General features: G+C 42.7%; 1 protein-coding gene across 1 annotated transcript in view; it reads left to right on the top strand.

The window, feature by feature from the left end:
- The window catches only part of LOC128691739 (solute carrier family 23 member 1), a 123,813-nt gene extending 104,589 nt beyond the window's left edge, over positions 1-19,224 (top strand). Inside the window, exons 11-13 of the mRNA XM_070079692.1 lie at positions 10,956-11,085; positions 11,644-11,746; positions 19,007-19,224. Coding sequence (XP_069935793.1) covers positions 10,956-11,085; positions 11,644-11,746; positions 19,007-19,199 — 426 coding nt within the window. The 3' untranslated portion in view covers positions 19,200-19,224. The remainder of the gene's footprint in view (positions 1-10,955; positions 11,086-11,643; positions 11,747-19,006) is intronic.
- The last annotated feature ends 2,734 nt before the right edge of the window (positions 19,225-21,958 follow it).

Genomic DNA, 21,958 nt, shown 5'->3' with positions numbered 1-21,958 from the left:
CCGGGAGACGTCAGCACTGGAACTAAAATCTTCTATATACAGGTTGTCCGCAGGGCTGAACATCAGTTGACCACTCGTCTACTAACGTTGTTGCACGCTCACATCTGCAAACAATGACTGACAGTAGCATTTCCTAAGGTGTGACATGTAACTCAGAGGGCAGCACTACCCTGACCGTAATACAGGCTTTTTCCTTTAGTTAAAAAAACACTGGTGCACATACATACAATAATACTATATCCATGGAATTCATTACACTCTGGGTACCCTTCTAAAAGTATTTACATAATTACATGATGTTGTCCACCCTGACTCTATTATCGCCTAGCTATACAATGTGTGTGCATTTATACCCATTTCTGCAAGCAAACAATTAGCATAACTAGCGTAGGAGTCGGACAAGTCAGTAGGTACGTCAATGTCACAGAAATGTACTGTTGTCCTGGGTCGCAGGCCATAAGTATGGAGCCTTACTGGGCCGTCTTCCGTACCAGCAGTAGTGGGAGAAGGGGTAGACGGTTTGTCCCTAACATTAGTCTGATCGTGGCGTTGCAACGCACGCGCCTCCAGCTCTACTTCGGCCTGCATATGGTCCACATACTTCATGTGATCAAGGTGGGCTTCCTTGATAGCTCCCGTAGCAATCTCCCTCACCTCGAACTTATTGCCACGGAGCTGTCGTAGGACACGGTAAGGACCCACAAACTTTGGGACAAGTTTGTGCATACCTGGGGTCTGCACTGGGTTGAGCAACATAACTTTGCAACCTGGTTCCACTTTGCTTTCCTTGGCGCGGGCATTGCGCTCTGACGTGAACCTATCAGTAGCTTTCATAAGGTTCTCTCGTACCCGCTGGAAGACAAGCTGCGTTGTCCTCATCTTTACTACACTGGGGTTATCAGTATCGTAAGTAGGTCTAGGTGGAGTAAACAGAATTTCATATGGTAAGCGCTTGTCATAGCCATACAAAGCAAAATGAGGTGTCTCACCGATCGAGCTGTTGAGGGAGGAATTTAATGTACACTGAACATCTGGGATAACCTCATCCCATGTAGTACAACTTGGGTTAACGGTTACTCTGAGCACCTCCAGGACTTTGCGATTTGTACGTTCAGCAAGACCATTACTCGCAGGGTGGCGTGGAGCTACTGGCGCTTGATGAATGTTGAATCTGGAGCAAAGATCCTGCATTATGCCATTTATAAACTCAGACCCATTGTCTGACAGAAGGACACGTGGGCAAGTATGACGAAGAACAACATGCTCACGGAAAGCACTAGCGACCGTTTCAGCGGTTTTATCAGGAATGGGTACTAATTCACTGTACCGCGTCAAGTTATCTACCATTACAAGCAGGTGCTTATTTCCCTTCTCCGAGGTCGAGAAGTTCGTCAACAGGTCGACAGAAGTTCTCTCCCAGGGCTCCTTTGTAATGGGATACTTTAGAATGGGGTTAGGACCTGTAATGGTACCCTTGTGCTGTAGGCAGACAACACACTGGTGTACATGCTTGGCAATGTCCGATGCCATCTTAGGCCAGAAATATTTCATTCGTGCCTGTTTGATACTGCGGTCCTTCCCGGGGTGCGCTACACCTGGGACATTGTGGATCAACCTAAGAGTAGCTGGTATCATGGACTCTGGTATCACCAGTTGGTATACGGTTCTGCCGGGGTCCACCAGCTGTGCAACACGGCACAGTACTCCTTGGTTGACCACTAAATCCTTCAGTGGAACGGGAGACTTGACCTGTAAGTCAACGTCCTCCTTGGTAAGGAAACGAAGGACTGGAGACCACACAGGGTCCTGTCGTTGGGCTCTCTCGAGATCCTCAACAGAGAACGAATTGCCGACACTCACGAATGCTATATGTCTTGACAGGGCGTCAGCTACAACATTTTGCTTACCTGGGACATAGCAAATTTCAGGGTTGTAGTCATTGAACGTGAGCGACCACCGAGCATGCTTTCCCGAGAGGTTCTTATTTGCAAAAAGGGCCAATAAGGGTAAATGATCTGTATAAATCTTGATAGGATAATGATAGATGATATCCCGAAAATGACTCAGGGCCCATACAATGGCTAAAGCTTCTAGCTCTGTCACTGAATAATTGACTTCCGCTTTAGTAAGAACACGGCTAGCATAGGCAATAGGCTGTTGCTTCCCATAAGATTCCTGTGACAAGACTGCACCGATGCCAACTTTGCTGGCATCAGTCGTCAAGGTAAATGCCTTGGTGAAATCAGGGAATCTAAGGGTTGGGGCTGATGTTAACTTGTTCTTAAGAATGACAAAAGCTCGTTCCTGATCGCACGTCCACTCAAAAGGGGCATCCTTCTTGAGTAAGCGTGTCAGGGGTGCAGCAATGGTGGAGAAACCTGCGATAAAGGTGCGGTAGAAACCCGCCAGGCCTATGAAGGACCGGACTGCATCCGCCGTCATGGGTCTGGGGAATTTCTGCACGGCCGAGATTTTAGACTCGTCCGTCTTTATGCCATTCTGAGTTACTACGTGACCCAGAAATTTTATTTCCTTCCAGAGGAAATGACATTTGGAGAGCTTTACCTTAAGATTTGCCTGAGCTAGCCTGTCCAATACCCTGTCAAGTTTCTCAAGATGTGACGGGACATCTTGCGACATGACTATGAGATCATCCAGGTAGACCATGAGCGTGCCACCTAGGAGGGTACGGAAAATTGTCGTCATCAAACGACTAAACGTGATTGGGCTTCCGCGCAAGCCGAAGGGCATCCTCCTGAACTGGTAATGACCAGTTGGAGTAGAGAAAGCTGTCAACTCTCTACTCTCATCATCGAGGGGGATCTGCCAGAACCCTTGAAGAAGATCAAGAGTTGAAAAGACCTTATTATCGCCGATGTTCTGCAACAGGTCGTTCAGAACTGGCAATGGAAAACGGTCTGGGATGGTACATGCATTCAGTTTCCTGTAATCGATAACAGGGCGCCAGGTTCCGTCTTTCTTGGGAACCAGAATAAGGGGAGCATTCCACGGGGAAGTGGACTCCTCAATAACTCCATCACGGAGCATCCGTGTAATGAGTTCTTCGGCGAAGACTCTTTGCGCATGTGGCAGGCGATACGCAGGTACATAAATGGGTTTAGTACCTTTGTCAAGTGGAATACGGTGAGAGATCAGTGAGGTCAAACCCATTGACTCACCATCTAGTGCAACTGCAGAACGTGCACGATTGAGAACCTGGAGAAGTTTTGGAACCTCTTCAGGATAGTCTGTCAAAGCTAGATCATCTTCCTGCACTGGCCGGGTGTTGGAAGAGTCAGCAGCAGACTCGCCTGGGAGAACTGCACTCACAAGGAAGTCAGCTGGGGCTTCACCCTCCACTCTCACCGGGAGAGGGAATCTGACAAGGTCAACAAGTGAGGTATTCTTCCGCAGGGGAAATTCTCGACTATGCATGTTGACAACAAGGACTTGCAACTTACCACGTTGCACTGTGTGCAAGGATGGTTCAAGGGAGAGGCCCTTGACTCGGCATGTGTCGTTGTCAACCAGCACATGGTCTCCTTCAAAAGCTCTGCTCACGTACACCGTAACAGGAGTGAGCGAGTTAGCTGACAAAGTGACGTCATACTTTGTACAAGCAGTAACTCTGCTCGCTGATGCCATGACACGAGTCAGACAGTCGCCTGCCGACAGGGATACTGCGGCTTGACAACTGCTGGTCTCTACAACAGCGTCAGAGTTAGAGTGAAGGTTAGACTGGGCGTCCCCAGACTGGGTTTCACTGGTAACTACGCGCTGATGGCCAGGAGGTGATGGGCAACGAGCTCTACTACGAGGTCGATCAGGACGAGAGACCGACCCCGGGGAGAATGTGCTATGGAAACCACCGGTTTCCAACGATTCTAGGCACTGTGCGTACTCTGAGACGGAGTAGCACGTAGTGGATCCTAAGCGCACACCCCAGAAGGGCACATCCACTCCGTTGAATTCCGCTTTCCACTCAGCTGGATCTAAACGGATCCTAAGATCTGCCATGGTTTTGAACCCTATGAGCAGGTCACCATGGAAAACAATACCATCTACGACTAAGAATTTTGCGGACAGCTTGTGACCCTGGACCACAAATTCTAGCGTTGTGCGACCGCGAACCGTCAGCGGTTTACCTGAGACTCCTCTCAAGGTCTGAATGGCAGATGGCTCTGTCAACATGGCCGCGTGAAGGCCAATGTCTCGGAAAAAGGTGGAGCGGACAATGTTAACCACCGAACCTGTGTCTAGGAAAAGCTGAACAGGCTTATTGTGGACAGTGGACTCGATGAGCGGTCCACATGGGTTGTCATACCGAACATGAAGGCATGACAGGCCGACGAGATCCCCGGAGTCACAGCTGCTCGAGGCTCGACACTTGTTGACGAGGCTCGACCTGGAAGGTACGGTAAGAGTCTCAGCAACAACGTCAAGACACTCGGTTTCCTCACTGTCGGCAAGCGTATCACTGCCCAGGGCGGCGAATGCATTGCGGACAGGGACGGAATACAGCGACTCCGACAGGGTTACTACGTCTTTCGCTGGTTTTGCGGACGCGCCTCTTCCCCCGAACTAGTGGAAGGGCTTCTACGAGCATGTGCATTGCGCGACGACTGCTTGCTCCACTCAGCTGTCAGCATACTTCGCAGCTTGTTACACTCATGGGAGGTATGACTGGAAGTATTGTGGTAAACACAGATTCCCTCGCGAGACTGGGCATGGGGACGGTGACGGTTACCTTGATACTGAGCGTGGGGACTGTGACGGTTACTTTGCGGGGACTTAAGTTTGTAACACTCAGATCGGTAGTGCCCTCGTTTGCCACAGTTGAAACAAGTCACTACACGCTTAGCGGGTGAGGTTGGGGGTGGTGTCTGCTGGCGACGTTTCGCCCTGGTCCAGGAAGTCGATGACTGCCTTTTTGTATAAGACCGACTGTTGTTACTGTGGTCGCTATTTTTACTTAGGCGCGTATTAGTGGGACTGGGGTTAGAACCTTTGTGGGTTGGCTGTCTGACAGCAGCAGCAAAAGTGACTTCCGGCTGCGACCGCGGGGTCACTGCGGACGGCGCTGCAAGGATGGGTAGGGGATCATCCGCAAAGCGGCAAACCTTGCCTTGCTCGGAAGGCGGCTTGAGCGAGTCGATGGCGTCATATGCACCCAGGACGTCGTGCTGAGGGCCGAGTCCTAGCGCATCAATGGCAGCCCAGAGGTTAGGGGCGGAATCCCTCCGCATGATGCCGACAGCCAGCATGGGGATGATGTCTTTAATAGCCATACGGCCATCACCATCCGCCCACTTAGTGGAGTTGACGGCATCAGTAAAGTCCGTGGCGGCTTGCTCGAAACGGCAAACGCAAGCCAGGGGGCTTTCGTGCCGGTATTGACATTCGGCCAAGACGCTGGTAACGATGTCAATGTAATGGCGTTGGCGACTACGCCGAAAATAACGCCTAAATTCCTCCTTAAGTTCACCCCAAGACTGAATCTTACAAACGCGCTTGAGCTGCACAAAGGCACCTATATCACCCTGGGTGAGATCCACTGCTGCAACAGCAGCACGAATGTACTGTGTATCTGTTGGGCTATCAAATAGAGCCTGAACAGTCGCCTCGACTGACTGCAGCCATGGCTCTAAACTATTTGCACGACCGTCAAAAATAAGGGTCAGGTATGGACGATGAGCCGGCCCACTGGTGGTCGAGGCTTGAGCCACAAGTTGACCAACTGTCGCTGGGGCTTCGATGCCCTGCCGCGTGCTCACGCTGGCTGAGGCACCATTGCTGGCACCAGCAGAATCTGGGGTAACGGCATGGCCACTGCGTGTCTTAGTCATGACGTCAATTGTTGAAATGCAAGTAGGTCACGAAGATGGTAAACAGGTCAGAGCAAGAAATGGTATGCACTGGCTACAATTCAAAACAGAGTCAAAGAGAACTCAGCACCACAGTACTAGGTAAACTGCTTAGTGATAGAAATAATTTGAGCAAAACAACAATAAAAAGGGAAATAGTGATACACTCTGAAAACAAAATAAGAGATGTATGCAAGTGAATGTACTACAGGGAAGTGCACAAAATGAAGCTAAGGATAGTCAATAATTTCACCAGGAATCTGGCAACAAAATTTATGAAAAGGAGTTGAACTGTAAACACTGGTAGCAAAAATTGCACAAAATTAAAATAAATCAGGTACTACACAACACTAAACTGTGCTGCAAGCACAGTTTAAAAAGATTGCGGGTGCTAGCAGTAGCAAATTGAAACGCAAAAAAAAAAGGTAATTCACTTGCACAAGGGAAGTTGGCACAAAAAAGATATCAGAGTATGGAATAGTGCCAAAAATCACACAAAAAAAAATACACTGACCAGAATTGCTATATTGCACACAAAATAAAATTAATAAAAATGCAAATTATTAAATTCAAGAATATGGCAAAGGTTAACTGGTGTTAGCAGGGTGTACACTGGCAAAAAGAAAAAAAAAATTTGCACAATCTCAAGGTCAAAATTAATTAACTTCACAAGGAATTTTGGTAATTAATGGTAAATAAGCAGGTTCCCAAAAATACACTCAATGACTTGGGTATATAAAATAGCAAAAAGCAATGCACATAGGTGAATATTCACTGATAAAACATAGAATATATGTAGAGCAAAATAAATGGGGGAACAGAAAAAAAAAATTTAATGGGCTAGGCACAGATTGTATGACTGCAGGTAGAATATACTAATACTTAAGTACTTGAAGATTACACTTATAAAAAAAAACTAACAAACAAAACAGTGCAGGGGTGTCAACAATCTGTGGCTAACTTGCAGGTGCAACTAAAAAAAAATAACAGCACACAGGAATTACATGAAAACTGTATGTGAGAGGTAAATTGTATAAATGGTTAACACTGAACAATTTAAATCAATAACTGAGGTGCAAGAAGCAGAATAGAGAAAAACTGGAATTTAAAATGTAGGAGTGCAAAAATAAATTCACAAAATTTAAGCTGTAGGTAAATGGCAAAATGTGCACTGGAGTTTACCTGGAGAGAGTTTCGGGGGTCAACGCCCCCGCGGCCCGGTCTGTGACCAGGCCTCCTGGTGGATCAGCGCCTGATCAACCAGGCTGTTGCTGCTGGCTGCACGCAAACCAACGTACGAGCCACAGCCCGGCTGATCAGGAACTGCCTTTAGGTGCTTGTCCAGTGCCAGCTTGAAGACTGCCAGGGGTCTGTTGGTAATCCCCCTTATGTGTGCTGGGAGGCAGTTGAACAGTCTCGGTCCCCTGACACTTATTGTATGGTCTCTTAACGTGCTAGTGACACCCCTGCTTTTCATTGGGGGGATGGTGCATCGTCTGCCAAGTCTTTTGCTTTCGTAGTGAGTGATTTTCGTGTGCAAGTTCGGTACTAGTCCCTCTAGGATTTTCCAGGTGTATATAATCATGTATCTCTCCCTCCTGCGTTCCAGGGAATACAGGTTTAGAAACCTCAAGCGCTCCCAGTAATTGAGGTGTTTTATCTCCGTTATGCGCGCCGTGAAAGTTCTCTGTACATTTTCTAGGTCGGCAATTTCACCTGCCTTGAAAGGTGCTGTTAGAGTGCAGCAATATTCCAGCCTAGATAGAACAAGTGACCTGAAGAGTGTCATCATGGGCTTGGCCTCCCTAGTTTTGAAGGTTCTCATTATCCATCCTGTCATTTTTCTAGCAGATGCGATTGATACAATGTTATGGTCCTTGAAGGTGAGATCCTCCGACATAATCACTCCCAGGTCTTTGACGTTGGTGTTTCGCTCTATTTTGTGGCCAGAATTTGTTTTGTACTCTGATGAAGATTTAATTTCCTCATGTTTACCATATCTGAGTAATTGAAATTTCTCATCGTTGAACTTCATATTGTTTTCTGCAGCCCACTGAAAGATTTGGTTGATGTCCGCCTGGAGCCTTGCAGTGTCTGCAATGGAAGACACTGTCATGCAGATTCGGGTGTCATCTGCAAAGGAAGACACGGTGCTGTGGCTGACATCCTTGTCTATGTCGGATATGAGGATGAGGAACAAGATGGGAGCTAGTACTGTGCCTTGTGGAACAGAGCTTTTCACCGTAGCTGCCTCGGACTTTACTCTGTTGACGACTACTCTCTGTGTTCTGTTAGTGATGACACTGAACAATTTACTGAAGTATGGCTTCAGTAACTAACTGTATTGGTGCAGGACAGTTAAATAATGTCACAAAATATTAGGAAATGCTAGGTAAGTCACTGTTTACTTAACTTTGAGTGCAGGTGGACGAAGGTACGGCAGGTGCTGGAACTTTCAGTGATGTTCTAGTGACACTGCCTCGTAGCATTTGTATACTGCTATGGGGCTTCAATGTCGTAGAAAAAAAATATCAGAAAGGACTTGGGAAGAACAGGAAGGACCGGAGTAACTCTGTGGAGGTATAAGATATTAGACGTGGGTACCCGGCGTGAACCACAGCTGGTGTATGGTTGTTTACACTGGCAAGCGTGTCTGGGCGCGCTGACTGACTGCGGCTTCAGCACACGGAGAACAAAACATTTACTGCACTACTCGAACGTGCTAAAAACAAGCTTAAGTGAAACTTTGAACTGGGACGAGTAAGTTTTACTGTAACAAATCACTGGGGAAAACAGAACTGGTGATGAACTGGGAATATAACAGCAAGGGAAAGGAAAAAAAAAAAAAAATTAAACTGGGCAACACAAAAAAAAAGCTGCACTGGCTGGAGATACGTAGACGCTGAGTAGTTGTAGACACTATGATGAGTCACGAGCTGCTGTAGACGCTGAACTGAGCTGGCTTAGGGGCTAAGCCAACTGGGTTCCCACGTGGTTAAGCAAGGTAGAACTTCTTGGAGGAAACTGGGAAGAACACAACACACATGGACGGCGAGATGGACGTCGTTGCGTAGCAGAGAAGGCTGTAGAGGAGGCTGGTGTGTTTACACGCTGATTAGGGTATAAACCAACCCCAGAGCTGCCTCGTGGTCACGCGTGGAGCCACACGAAGCCAACACACTAAACGACCTCACCTCTACTTCTTGTAGCTGAGAAGGGCGTAGGGACGCTGTAGGAGGCAGGAGAATGGTGCTGGAGAGTGTTGAAGGGCTGTAGAGAAGGTGATGAGGTGAACACGTGACTGCTAAGGCTGGAGATGACGCCGTGACGCCTATGTCCAGATTTTGTGGGAAAAATCTAGGACGAAGATCTATCTCAGGTCCCGTCAAGCTGCTGGGAGTAACAGATAACTCTTTAGGGCAGCAGGTGCGTTGGATGACGATGGATGATGTTGACTGGCGTCGACCGATGGTGTTGACCCCTCCACCCTGAAGAGGCTCACAATGCCGTTGACTCCGCTGTCACCACTGTTATTTCTGTTCTTGCCGCTGAACAACGGTTTAGTGCCAATGAAGGTAGCGTAGGTAGCAATGATACGGCCGTGGACTAGTTTGGCTTTAATTGGGTAGGAGTGAGTACACAACGGGCAGTGTGAGGGAGTGACCGCAAGCCAGTCCGTGGAGGTGGAAGCACTTGTGTCTGTCAAGTCGGTCGGCCTAGGAGTGAGAGAGGGTGGGCTGTGCCTCCCACTGAACTAGGTGAGCCTACAGAGGGCAGCACCTGAATGCCGCGAAATATGAACTAGTCAGAGCAGACGGCTAGGCTGTGTGCTCTGCCAGTACAGGCTGTCTACAGTTCCATCAGCATTAAGTGTATTCCATTAATTAAATGAGAAGTGTTATTACCAATTATATTCGTTGTTCCCAGCAAATAAACCAGAATACCACAATCCACAAAACTTCAGTGTGTCAGAGTAGCTGATTTAATTGTATAATCATTAATTTAATGTCAGTGAAAGTTGTGAAAGTGGATAGGAAGTGGGCATTCGAAGAAGTGACAGTACTGTGACCTACTGTGACTAAGTCCCACTTACCTCACACAAATTACTTGCAGCACGGACATTATATGTCAAATGAGTTCCTACATTTCTTGCCTTAATAATTCTAAATTAGATTTCTTTGTTTACCTTAATTTACTTAGATAAGTCTCTCTCTCTCTCTCTCTCTCTCACTCTCTCTCTCTCTCTCTCTCTCTCTCTCTCTCTCTCTCTCTCTCTCTCTCTCTCTCTCTCTCTCTCTCTCTCTCTCTCTCTCTCTCTCTCTCTCACACACACACACACACACACATAGTACATACACACCGAAAGGTGTGTATTACTTAGTGAATACGTATATATTCGCCAAACGGTGTATCTTTTTCCACCGATATTTAAACATACAAGGAGAATTGTGCACTTTTCAGCGCATACACAACGGAATGTGAGTTTTTAATTGGACACACATACAGAGTTGTGTATTTTTCGGTGCATCAGCAATGAAAATTTATTTTGCTTCCCCCTTTTTTTAAGATATGAAGTGTTATTGACACTATTGTTTAATGTTTTCTGCGGCCAATATAACATAACCAGATTCGACTCTAGGGAGGGGAGCTGGCAGACTAAAACAAATGGGTAGGTCTCCTGACACCCGCTACTCATGGTTACCTAGAGGCCGCTTGCGTGCAGCCAGCAGTAACAGCCTGGTTGATCAGACCCTGATCCACCATGAGGACTGGTCTCAGACCGGGGCCGCGGGGGCGTTGACCCCCCGAAACCCTCTCCAGGTAAACTCCAGGTAATAAGATACACTTCTTCCTTTTGTTGATTATCCTGGGTTTATAGGCCTGTCGGGGCTTAGAAAAAAAAACCCTTTGAGTGTAGAAGAACATTCAGGTTTTAAAGAACTTTATTTAAAAAAACCTCAATGTTTAAAGTGCTTTCTTCCAGTACGTGGGGTCCAGTACCTGGACCCATTATGTACCTTTGTAATCTTTTGACTACCACCCACAGGATGGGTATGGGGTGCATAATAAAGATATTAAACTAACTTCTAGTACGTGAAGGCCAACCCTGAGAGCCTCAAGACAGGGCTGCCGCTACTGGACCAGACGCTGTTAGTGCTGTTGCAAACCACCATTTTCCTGGGCTGTGTGTTAGGCTGCTTCCTCGACAACACTATACCGGGTAAGGCACAGTACCATGTTAAGTATGGAATAATACAGAAGGGAAAGGGGGGATATGTAGAGGAAAACAAAGATGGGAGGGGAAAAAAGCGACAGAAAGGGTATGAAGAGAAATGTGAAAACTAATGTAACGGTAAACGTGTTAAATTATGATTTGTACTGTGATAATATGGTCACCCCCAGCCTGTGTGAAATACAGAAGATGCCAGTTTAATTTTGTTTTACAATATAACTGTTCATCCATGAATTCCATTGCCTTTCAACTGTGAAAATTCATGATACATTTCTCTTGTATATTTTAATTTTCCTGAGTTTGGGATGGCACATTGTAATTCCCACGTATGTTGCAAATACTCTCTTCATAGTTCGCCTTTATACATGCTCTGATGATGTCAATATTTTTAAATGATTTCAAATGCCGTTGAAGACAATGTTCTTTGACTAATTTCATATATCACTAAAGACAATCGTTTAGTGTTTTTAATTAATTTGTAAATTTCTCTGAAAACAATTGCTTACCTTTTCCCCCCGTGAATTTACTGTTCTTATTCACTATTAGGAACGAAGGAGGAACGAGGACTGGTCAGCTGGCGTGCCCAGCAAGGGGACAGCAAGTCATGCCCTGGCTATGACCTGCCCTATGGCATGGATGCTATCAGAAGGTAGGTGTATGGGTTGGTTACTTGAGTTTAAAGCCTATCAGCTACATATAGGGGTCATTAAGGCTGCGTGTATCCTGTTATTCATTGTTAATCAAGGATGCTTGAAACCTAAACAGAAATTGGAGTCAACTCTACGTGCATAAACATTGACAATTAATGTTCATACACTGTTGCTTTCAGTGTATAATACTCGTTAAAAAAAATTATCGTAATATATACCAAGTGAGTACTACATAATACGTAAAACCTGAGTACATACCGCCTTGATACCGGCGAAGGGCTCTGAATGCGAGGAACTGGAGCCACCTTCCTTCTCTCAGTAACAACGCAGAGTGCTTCCCAGTCTCTAGGCACTGTATTACCCCTACGAATTTAACACTTTACAATGAGTACAAAAATAACAGTAACGGGAAAACTGTTTCTTAAAAAATATTCAAATTCACTATTATATAAGTTTTCCAATATAATTTCTGCGAACTTTAGACCCATCACGGGGGGGGGGGCGCAGTTGTGGGAAGGTTACTTGATCCAAGGAATTAGAGCTACTCTCCTTTTCCTTGGCTTGAACATCCCAGTCCCTCAGGGACTGTATGCCCCCTTCGGGTTTGGCGCTTCCCTGTTAAAACGAACAGGAATTTCTTATAATAATATTCATCCCCAGGTTAGATTTAGTTTATTGTGTCTCATAAAACCTTCACTTCTTTTACCTCACAAAAAAAAATTAAAACATTACTTTGCAATAAACAGAAATAATGTTCCTGAGAGAACAATATAAATCTCTACCAAAATTAACCAAAAGAAAACGGAAGAAGAGGAGGAACAACAAGAACAAAGAACAAGATGGGGGAAGATAAAAAAATAAAAATTTTAAGTGGATGAGGAAGAGCAACAGTATGAGGTATCTGGTCTTCCCCGGGATGAGTAATGGTAGTCTTGGCAGACCAGACCAAACACTCACCTCCTTCATAAATACACAAGTCACCAGGAAGTGTCTGAACCATGTAAACCTTTATACAATGGCTAAGATTTATTCGTTAAAACGGTCTGTTGACATTATATACTTTTCTTTCGATTCTGACACGCGAATAGAAGCCTTTCGAGATAATAGTCAGAAATATGACTCACGAAATCGTAATGACACGATTGCAAACAAAGCATACCACGGGCGGGGATAGAATCCGCGATCGGTCTGGAGTTTTGAAGCTCTCTGATCGCGGGTTCTATCCCCGCCTGTGGTATGGTTAGTCAGAAATATATCCAGGTCCTTAGAATACCTACAGCGAGAGATATAATGCATTTATTGTATTATATACTTTAGTCCCCATCTACACTTAGTGATAGTCATTAAAACGTTAGCTAGAAGAGACTGAAAAGTTAATAAATGACACGAAACAATGCAAGTTGCAATCATAGCATTTCACTTCAAGATCATTTTTAAGAAGTTATACAGGGCTTGTAAATTACCTACATTGTCCATCCGGCCAGCTGTAGGGTAAGTTGACGATTCCGAGTAAGTAACTTGTGCCGCTGTATAAGGTAAAAAAAAATCACTTGCTGGCAGGTTGCTCTAACGAACTGAGGTGTGGACCTCATTCAGAGGTGGATCCACCAACCAGTTTATCACACTAGTACACAGGGTCATCACATCTGACATGGAGTTACCACTCTTTTTTTTCCCCAAAGAAGTTTTTTACCTCACTGAACTTTGATGACAACTTCTTCAGAGAGAAACTGGGCGTGGCCAAGGGTCACCGTTCTGTGCAGTAATAACTAACCTCCAACGGAGGATCTTGAGACTGAGCATTTCTCCAAAATAATCCTCTAAACGTCACCTGGCTGAGATATGTTGACAGCATTTTACTCGTTGCAGCTCGCCGTCTCACTCTTGGCGAATTTAGAGATAGAGTCAACTGTGTGCAACTTCCATGTAGTTCACCCTTGAAAAAGAAATAGGCCAGTCTCTCCCATTCCACGATGTTATGTTAATAAAAGACGTCAACACACTCGAATTTAATGTCCACAGAAAACCCACCAATAAGGATGACCTCATTCATTTCTTATCATGACCTAGAAACCAAATTTGGTGTCCTGATCAGAATCTTCCTCAGAGATTATTGGGTTTGCAGCACTGATTTCCTTGAAGATGAAGGCCACTTTATCTTCGATATGTCCTGTTTCCTGACAAACCTTACCTAACCTAACCTATCTCCGACAGTTATGCTCTTAGACTAAAGTTCCCCAACACACTGTTACAAACTGCAGTCGAAAGGCACAGTGTGTACAGCCTGGAAGCCTCCAAGGTGAACACAGAAGTCTATGGCGTAGTTCTTCTCATTTTATATGAAGCCAAAATTGACACGACTGTGGTTTTATCGAGAAACATTCGCAGTACATCTAGTAACTCAACGGGTTACGGGAGTCTTCACCATTCCTTGTGTTGATGCGGTAAACTGTGTAAGTGAGACGGCCAGTGATCTCAAGACACGACTCCTAGAACATAAATATAAACTTACAGCACACAACTACCCTTGTGTGATACATAGGGACATGACCAATCTGCTTGACTTGGTTCTTGCCAACAAAGATTCACTAATTAATAATCTTGAGGTTAATGATGAACTTGGGGAAAGTGATCACAAATCACTTAGTTTCAATATATCATGGAATTACCCAGATAACTGCAATCAAATCTCTGTCCCAAATTTTCGCTTGGCCGACTTCATGGGACTGAAAAATTATCTGGGTGGGCTAAATTGGGATGTCCTGACTATGGGTCAGGTAGGTGATCTTGGTTGCCAATATGACGTTTTTCAGAGCATAGTTCTAGCTGCTCAGACAACTTTTGTTCCAAGTAGGGAAATTAGATCTAACAAAAATGATCCCAAATGGATGAACAATAGATTAAAACATCTCATTGGTCAAAAGAGAAGCATGCATAGGCGTGTCAAAAGAGGGGATGGGCAGTTAAGAAATCAATATATTCAATTAAAGAGAGAAATAAAGAAAGGAATAAGAAAAGCAAAAAAGGGATTATGAGGCTAAGGTCGCAACGGATTCAAAGACTAACCCAAAAGGGTTCTTTCAGGTATACAGAAGTAAGATTAGGGACAAGACTGGCCCACTTAAGAGTAACTCTAGTCAGATCACTGACAGTGATCTGACCAGTGATAAGGATATGTGTGAAATTCTCAGTACCTACTTCCTCTCAGTTTTCACCCAGGAAAATACTAGCGATATTCCTGAAATAATAGATTATGTAGAACAGGATGATAATAAACTATGCACGATTGCGGTAACTAGTGACATGGTCCTCAGACAAATAAAGAAACTAAAACCTAACAAATCCCCAGGTCCTGATGAACTGTTTGCAAGGGTGTTAAAGGAATGTAAAGAGGAACTTAGCATACCTTTGGCTAATCTTTTTAACATATCACTACAAACTGGCATAGTGCTTGATAAGTGGAAAATGGCAAATGTAATACCTATTTACAAGGCAGGTGACAGGTCCTTGGCTTTGAACTGTAGACCAATAAGCCTTACCTCCATAGTGGGAAAATTTATGGAATCAATTGTTGCCGAAGCAATTCGTAGCCATCTTGACAGGCACAGATTGATTAATGATTCTCAACAAGGTTTTACAAAGGGGCGTTCCTGTCTTACGAATTTACTAACTTTTTCACTAAGGTGTTTGAGGAGGTAGATCATGGGAATGAATATGATGTTGTGTATATGGACTTCAGTAAGGCTTTCGATAGAGTTCCACATCAGAGGCTATTGAGGAAACTTAAGGCACACGGAATAGGAGGATAATTTTTTTCCTGGGTAGAGGCATGGCTGACAAATAGGCAGCAGAGAGTTTGCATAAATGGGGAGAAATCAGAATGAGGGCACGTCACAAGCGGTGTTCCTCAGGGGTCAGTGTTGGGTCCGTTGTTGTTCACAATTTACATAAACGACATAGATGAGGGAATAAATAGTGACATAAGCAAATTTGCTGATGACACCAAAATAGGCCGTCCATTTCATTCTAATGAGGACACTAGAGCACTCCAGGATGATTTGCATAGACTGATGCAATGGTCGGAGAAATATCAGATGCAGTTTAATATTGACAAATGCAAAGTTCTAAATGTTGGACAGGTAAATAACCATGCTACATAAACTAAATAATGTAGATCTTAATACTACTGATTGCGAAAAGGATTTAGGAGTTCACGTTAGCAGTAATCTGAAACCAAGACAACAGTGCATTAGTGATCGCAATAAAGCGAACAGAATTCTTGGCTTCATATCTAGAAGTATAAATAATGGAAGTCCTCAGGTTGTTCTTCAACTCTATATATCCTTGGTTAGGCCTCATTTAGACTATGCTGCTCAGTTCTGGTCACCGTATTACAGAATGGATATAAATGCTCTGGAAAACGTACAGAGGAGGATGACAAATATGATCCCTGAATCTGCACTCTCTCGAAAGGCGTAGAATTAGGGGAGATATGATCGAGGTGTATAAATGGAAAGCGGGAATAAATAAAGGGGATGTAAATAGCGTGCTGAAAATTTCTAGCCAAGACAGGACTCGCAGCAATGGTTTCAAGTTGAAAAAATTCAGATTCAGGAAGGATATAGGAAAGTACTGGTTTGGTAATAGAGTTGTGGATGAGTGGAACAAACTCCCGAGTACAGTTATTCAGGCTAAAACGTTGTGTAGTTTTAAAAATAGGTTAGATAAATACATGAGTGGGTGTGGGTGAGTATGAGTTGGACCTGACTAGCTTGTGCTGCTGGGTCTGGTGCCGTGCTCCTTCCTTGAGTGGAGGTGGCCAGACTGGATGGGTTATTGGGCTTATCCGGGTGGGGGTGGATCGTTGGGCTAATCGGTGGGGGGGGCACATGGACCTGCTACGCATGGGTCAGTAGGCCTGTTGCAGTGTTTCTCCTTTCTTATGTTCTTATGTTCTTATTAAGACCTATGATACCATGGACCAAAACCAGGATGCATCTATGCATTGCTTGCCAACTTGACCTCACACATGCTACTGTGTGCTATGTGCTTTTATTGCAATATATGGTGGTATTGTGGGAAGTGTTTTTGTGTTATATGGTGTTATTGTGTTTTGTGGTGTTATTGTGGAAAATTTTGAATTTTCCTAAATTCGGCATATGTAAATTTGAATAATATAATAATTGTGTATTAAAATGTGATGCTGATTTGACCCTTCGAGAAATTTCGAGTGGGGGGAGAGATGTGGAACAGCCACACAGCGGACGGGAGGATGCCATAGTGAAACTGAATGTGTGAACACTGGTCAGGCGTCACTGAAGTTCATTTGGTGTACATCGGCCTCAATCCGTAATTTAGAAATTGCTGACACGTTTCCGCTGAAGAATTGGGATAAATAGTGTGGAAACCCTTACAATTCGGCAGCAAGGACAGAAAAATAGAGGTTTCCGAATCTTCCCAGCAGCACACCTTAGCTAAATGATGCTTACCCATACTGTACAGTAGTTTTGCGTTGGTTAGTTTAATATGTTTATTATGCACCCCATACCCATCCTGTGGGCGGTAGTCAAAAGATTAAAGAGGTACATAATTGGTCCAGGGACTGGGCCTCAAAGTTTTGATAGCTGAGCAAGTTGGTCATCGTAAATTCTAGCTGTTAGGATAGCATTAGGATGTGTTCCACCAGCATTAAGCGTTTTCCTGTGACAAATGGTAAGTTAATTTGTATAAAATTTATTGTTCTAATGATATGGTTAGGAGAAAAACCTTCCGTAGTCTGTAAAAATATTCCCATTAACCATTTCTAACAGTCAGGTCCTAAAATCATATACAGTCCACATTATAATTTACCATTATTGATATTAATGTTCAATATTGTAATTATTAATTTAAATATTAGGTCTAGCTTTCTGTGAGAGTGGTGATGACTTAGTGGGCATCGAGGGAGTGACAGTTCTGTGACTAAGTCCCACTTACCTCACCCAAATTACTTGCATGTAATAATTCAGGTAATACCCTGTAAACTTCATGAGGGTAATTTCCCACAGTTATTGTTATATGGTGTTACTGTATTGTTATATGGTGTTATTGTATTGCGTTATATGGTGTTACTGTATTGTGTTATATGTTATTATATTATGTGTTATATAGTGTTATTGTATTATATATTATATGGTGTTATTGTATTGTGCTTTATGGTGTTATTGCGTTGTGTTATGTGGTGTTTTTGTGCGTGTTAAAGTGATATTGAAGATTGAGACACTTATGCAGCATATGGGAATCTTTATTCAGGAAACGTTTCGCCACACAGTGGCTTCATCAGTCCAATACAAAGAGGAAGGCGTAAGGAGAGGAGGAGTGTGAGGTAATCAGTCCCTCAGCCTGGAGTCGATGTGTTCAGTCCATCAATCTTCTACAAGATTGATGGACTGAACACATCGACTCCAGGCTGAGGGACTGATTACCTCACACTCCTCCTCTCCTTACGCCTTCCTCTTTGTATTGGACTGATGAAGCCACTGTGTGGCGAAACGTTTCCTGAATAAAGATTCCCATATGCTGCATAAGTGTCTCAATCTTCAACTTGTCGGTTTTCCAAACCATTCATCATAAAGTGATATTGTTGGGTGTAATGTATAGGTGTTTCAGTTACGCACCGAGAATAATGGAAACCCAGACTTAGACTACAGGATGGTCAACAGGTGACATGCAGCCTTAATACAGTTGTATCAAGTTGACAAGATCTTAAGTCAAATTATCCATCCTTAGTCATGAAGTAAATAACGTCTTTTTGATTATAATAGGCTTTTACACGATAAAGCCTAGTCAATTTTTTAAATCAATCTTTGTAAACACTTCGAAAGTTAAAAAGCCTAGCCAAAGAATATTTGGGGAATTTCGTCATACATATTTCATTTATCTTTCTAGTACCAAAGAATTGTAATAAATGTAAAAAATTATTTACATGGTATTTATTAGTAATATTAATTAGGCTGCTACTTAGATTATTATTACATTCAAACAAGGTTAAAATTAAATGTGAATAATGATTAGATATGTACTCAAGTCTCAGGATTGTTTGTGTTCATACTCGCTACATTACAAGTTTTTTGTGTCCCATTAATGCTGTTCTGCAAGGTGTGTCTCTGCATCACTATTGCCGACAATAAGTAATTTGGACACAGCTTGGTTATGTTGAAGTTAAAGAATTCGAGACTAGTCTTGGGCAGCACGTAACGTGATCCGTCATGTTTTGTCAGGAGGAAGTGGCTGAGATATCTTCCCTTCAGTCCTACCTTCAGAGGCTTTCATTCAGCGAAGTATAATGTTACTGTCAACACCACCACGTCCACACCTGTACCTGTTACTACCACTACGTCCACACCTGTACCTGTTACTACCACCACGTCCACACCTGTAGCTGAAACAACTACTTCCGCTGCAATTATATAGATTATATATATATACATATATATATAATTATATATATATATATATATATATATATATATATGTATCTTTCTTCTTTCTTTCAACACACCGGCCGTATCCCACCGAGGCGGGGTGGCCCAAAAGGAAAAACGAAAGTTTCTCCTTTTACATTTAGTAATATATACAGGAGAAGAGGTTACTAGCCCCTTGCTCCCGGCATTTTAGTTGCCTCTTACAACACGCATGGCTTACGGAGGAAGAATTCTGTTCCACTTCCCCATGGAGATAAGAGGAAATAAACAAGAATAAGAACTAGAAAGAAAATAGAAGAAAACCCAGAGGGGTGTGTATATATGTGCTTGTACATGTATGTGTAGTGTGACCTAAGTGTAAGTAGAAGTAGCAAGACGTACCTGAAATCTTGCATGTTCATGAGACAGAAAAAAGGACACCAGCAATCCTACCATCATGTAAAACAATTACAGGCTTTCGTTTTACACTCACTTGGCAGGACGGTAGTACCTCCCTGGGCGGTTGCTGTCTACCAACCTACTACCTATAATATATATGTATATATATATATATATGTATATGTATATATATATATATATATACAATGTATATATATATATATATATATATATATATATATATATATATATATATATATATATATATATATATATATATATATATATATATTTTATATATATAATGTATATATATATATATATATATATATATATATATATATATATATATATATATATATATATATATATATATATATATAATTAAAATGCACATCTGGTTTCGCACTTATATAGGTGTGAATGAAGTATATGTATGTATCAGGCTCTATATCTGACCATTAAAAGATCATGTTAAGACTGAGGTACATCTGGGTTCAGAACCTTATAGCTGGTAGTCTCAAGACACACATCTGCCTCACAGCTATATAGCTGGTTCTTGTATCTCAAGCGCCAACACTGAGACGAAAAGCTATTATCTTGGCGACTTTATTATAAATCTCTGCTGTCTGTGCCTTGCACCTTATTTTATTTTTATTACTATTGCATTTAATTTCTGGGCTAGGACGAGAACGTCACCAGAAAAGCATTCCATTTCATTTACAGAGCATTTCCTAAAGGAAATGCTCTGGAAAAATCTTCCAAGGAGGGGTGATGGGAGTGTCTTGTGAAGGGCTCTTGATCTAAGGAACTGGAGCTACCCTTCTCTTCCTTGAATCCAAATACATGTATGACCTTTACGGATTAAACACCTTCCTCCAATAAAATAATGTGTTGATCTCAGTATTTTTGTTGAATCCGGGGAACAAGTTTGCTATCATAATAAAGTTTGATGCCATTATTTATAGACATGTTTTACTGTGGCTGATTAGAATTTAGTCTCTGTTAGGAGCACAGTTGGTCCTTGCATATCACGCTGACATACCATGAAAACTTATAGAGTTAATTGCACGATATATAGGTGCTTCTCCTTTATATATATATATATATATATATATATATATATATATATATATATATATATATATATATATATATATATATATATATATATATTTATATATATTTATATATATATATTTATATATATAATGTATATATATATATATATATATATATATATGTATATATATACTGTATATATATATATGTATATATATAATGTATATATATATATATATATATATATATATATATATATATATATTTTATATATATATATATATATATATATATATATATATATTATTTATTTATTATCACACTGGCCGATTCCCACCAAGGCAGGGTGGCCCGAAAAAGAAAAACTTTCACCATCATTCACTCCATCACTGTTTTGCCAGAAGGGTGCTTTACACTACAGTTTTTAAACTGCAACATTAACACCCCTCCTTCAGAGTGCAGGCACTGTACTTCCCATCTCCAGGACTCAAGTCCGGCCTGCCAGTTTCCCTGAACCCCTTCATAAATGTTACTTTGCTCACACTCCAACAGCACGTCAAGTATTAAAAACCATTTGTCTCCATTCACTCCTACCAAACACGCTCACGCATGCCTGCTGGAAGTCCAAGCCCCTCGCACACAAAACCTCCTTTACCCCCTCCCTCCAACCTTTCCTAGGCCGACCCCTACCCCGCCTTCCTTCTACTACAGACTGATACACTCTTGAAGTTATTCTGTTTCGCTCCATTCTCTCCACATGTCCGAACCACCTCAACAACCCTTCCTCAGCCCTCTGGACAACAGTTTTGGTAATCCCGCACCTCCTCCTAACTTCCAAACTACGAATTCTCTGCATTATATTCACACCACACATTGCTCTCAGACATGACATGTCCACTGCCTCCAGCCTTCTCCTCGCTGCAACATTCATCACCCATGCTTCACACCCATATAAGAGCGTTGGTAAAACTATACTCTCATACATTCCCCTCTTTGCCTCCAAGGACAAAATTCTTTGTCTCCACAGACTCCTAAGTGCACCACTCACCCTTTTCCCCTCATCAATTCTATGATTCACCTCATCTTTCATAGACCCATCCGCTGACACGTCCACTCCCAAATATCTGATCCATACTCTCTCCCTCCAATCTGATATCCAATCTTTCATCACCTAATCTTTTTGTTATCCTCATAACCTTACTCTTTCCTGTATTCACTTTCAATTTTCTTCTTTTGCACACCCTACCAAATTCATCCACCAATCTCTGCAACTTCTCTTCAGAATCTCCCAAGAGCACAGTGTCATCA

The sequence above is a fragment of the Cherax quadricarinatus genome, chromosome 6, assembly GCF_038502225.1.
Source record: "Cherax quadricarinatus isolate ZL_2023a chromosome 6, ASM3850222v1, whole genome shotgun sequence".
NCBI classification, from domain to species: Eukaryota; Metazoa; Arthropoda; class Malacostraca; order Decapoda; family Parastacidae; genus Cherax; species Cherax quadricarinatus.
The sequence above is the reverse complement of the archived record's forward strand: the minus strand, read 5'-3'. Positions and strand labels throughout refer to the sequence as shown.